This window comes from Geospiza fortis, unplaced genomic scaffold (genome assembly GCF_000277835.1).
Source record: "Geospiza fortis unplaced genomic scaffold, GeoFor_1.0 scaffold601, whole genome shotgun sequence".
Classification (NCBI taxonomy): Eukaryota; Metazoa; Chordata; class Aves; order Passeriformes; family Thraupidae; genus Geospiza; species Geospiza fortis.
In genome coordinates this window covers 26,011-26,985 of record NW_005054566.1, presented here as the reverse complement: position 1 = coordinate 26,985, position 975 = coordinate 26,011, and the positions used below count along the sequence as shown (strand labels likewise).

At 60.3% G+C, this 975-nt stretch overlaps 1 protein-coding gene across 1 annotated transcript in view; it reads right to left on the bottom strand.

The window, feature by feature from the left end:
* TRAF3IP3 (TRAF3 interacting protein 3) overlaps positions 1-468 on the bottom strand; it is a gene marked incomplete at its 5' end in the record, with an annotated part of 9,363 nt that extends 8,895 nt beyond the window's left edge. Inside the window, one exon of the mRNA XM_031064181.1 lies at positions 89-468. Within this exon, the coding sequence (XP_030920041.1) occupies positions 89-468 (380 nt within the window). The remainder of the gene's footprint in view (positions 1-88) is intronic.
* Positions 469-975: the final 507 nt, after the last annotated feature.

The following is a 975-nucleotide window of genomic DNA, read 5'->3' as shown; positions in this document are numbered from 1 at the left end:
GGGCCACCCCCTCCCCGGCTGCGCTGTGTCTGTGCAGCCTGTTCTGGGAGCACTTTGGGCATTGCCAGGGAGGGCAGGAGCTGCTCACTCTGTCTGCTGGCTCGAGTCTGTCACTGCTGAGCTGGGCAGGGTCTGTGTCCCTGTGGAGGCGAAGGGACAGGCTGGGGACGATCCCCCTGAGGAGCCGTGGGTGTCCTCCTCCCATGAGGGTGTCCATCCCTGTCCTGGCAGGGTGTCCCCGGCCTCGGCCACCAGGTTTCTCCTGCGGAGGAACTCAGCCTGCCGGGGGCTGGTGGCTGCTGGCGGTGTCCCCCGGCCCGGCGTGACACTGGCCCTGCAGCGGGTGACATTGACCCTGCCCCGCAGCCGCTCCAGCTCCTCCTGCCGCCGCTCGCTCCTCTCCTCGTAGCTCTCTGCCCTCCTGGGCATGCTGGCCCTGTCCCCTCGGGGGCTCTGCCCTGCGGAACCAGCGCAAAACACGGGGCATCAGTGAAGATCAGCCTTTGCTGGGCTTTGTGGGTGTGGGGTGTTGGGCAGCGCTTCTGGAGTGCCAGTCACATCCAGGGCACTTCTATGCTGTTTAGTTTGTATAAAATCTGCTCTGAAATTCTTTTTGCTGTCCTGGTGGTAGCTGTGGGGTGCTCAAGGCTCATTCCTGGTACTTGCTTTTACTGTAGGGGCCTCCTTTGAAGGCAAGCAGCCTTTTTGGGGTGGTGCCTGGGTGGGGAAGGTGCCCACAAGCCCCAGCCAGGACACTGCTCCAAAAACGGAGTGTTTTTCAACTCATTTTGCTCCATTTTTGTGTGTTCTGCTCAGCCTGCACTCATCCATCTCTTCCCACCAGGAAAAGCTCAATCCTCTCCCACCTGTGCTGCCTCTGGCTTGCCCAGCCCATCCCAGGGCTGTAAAAGCCTCAGCTCACCAAAAATGCACTGAAAAGCAGGATAAAGCTTAAAGAAACACAGCCCATTACTC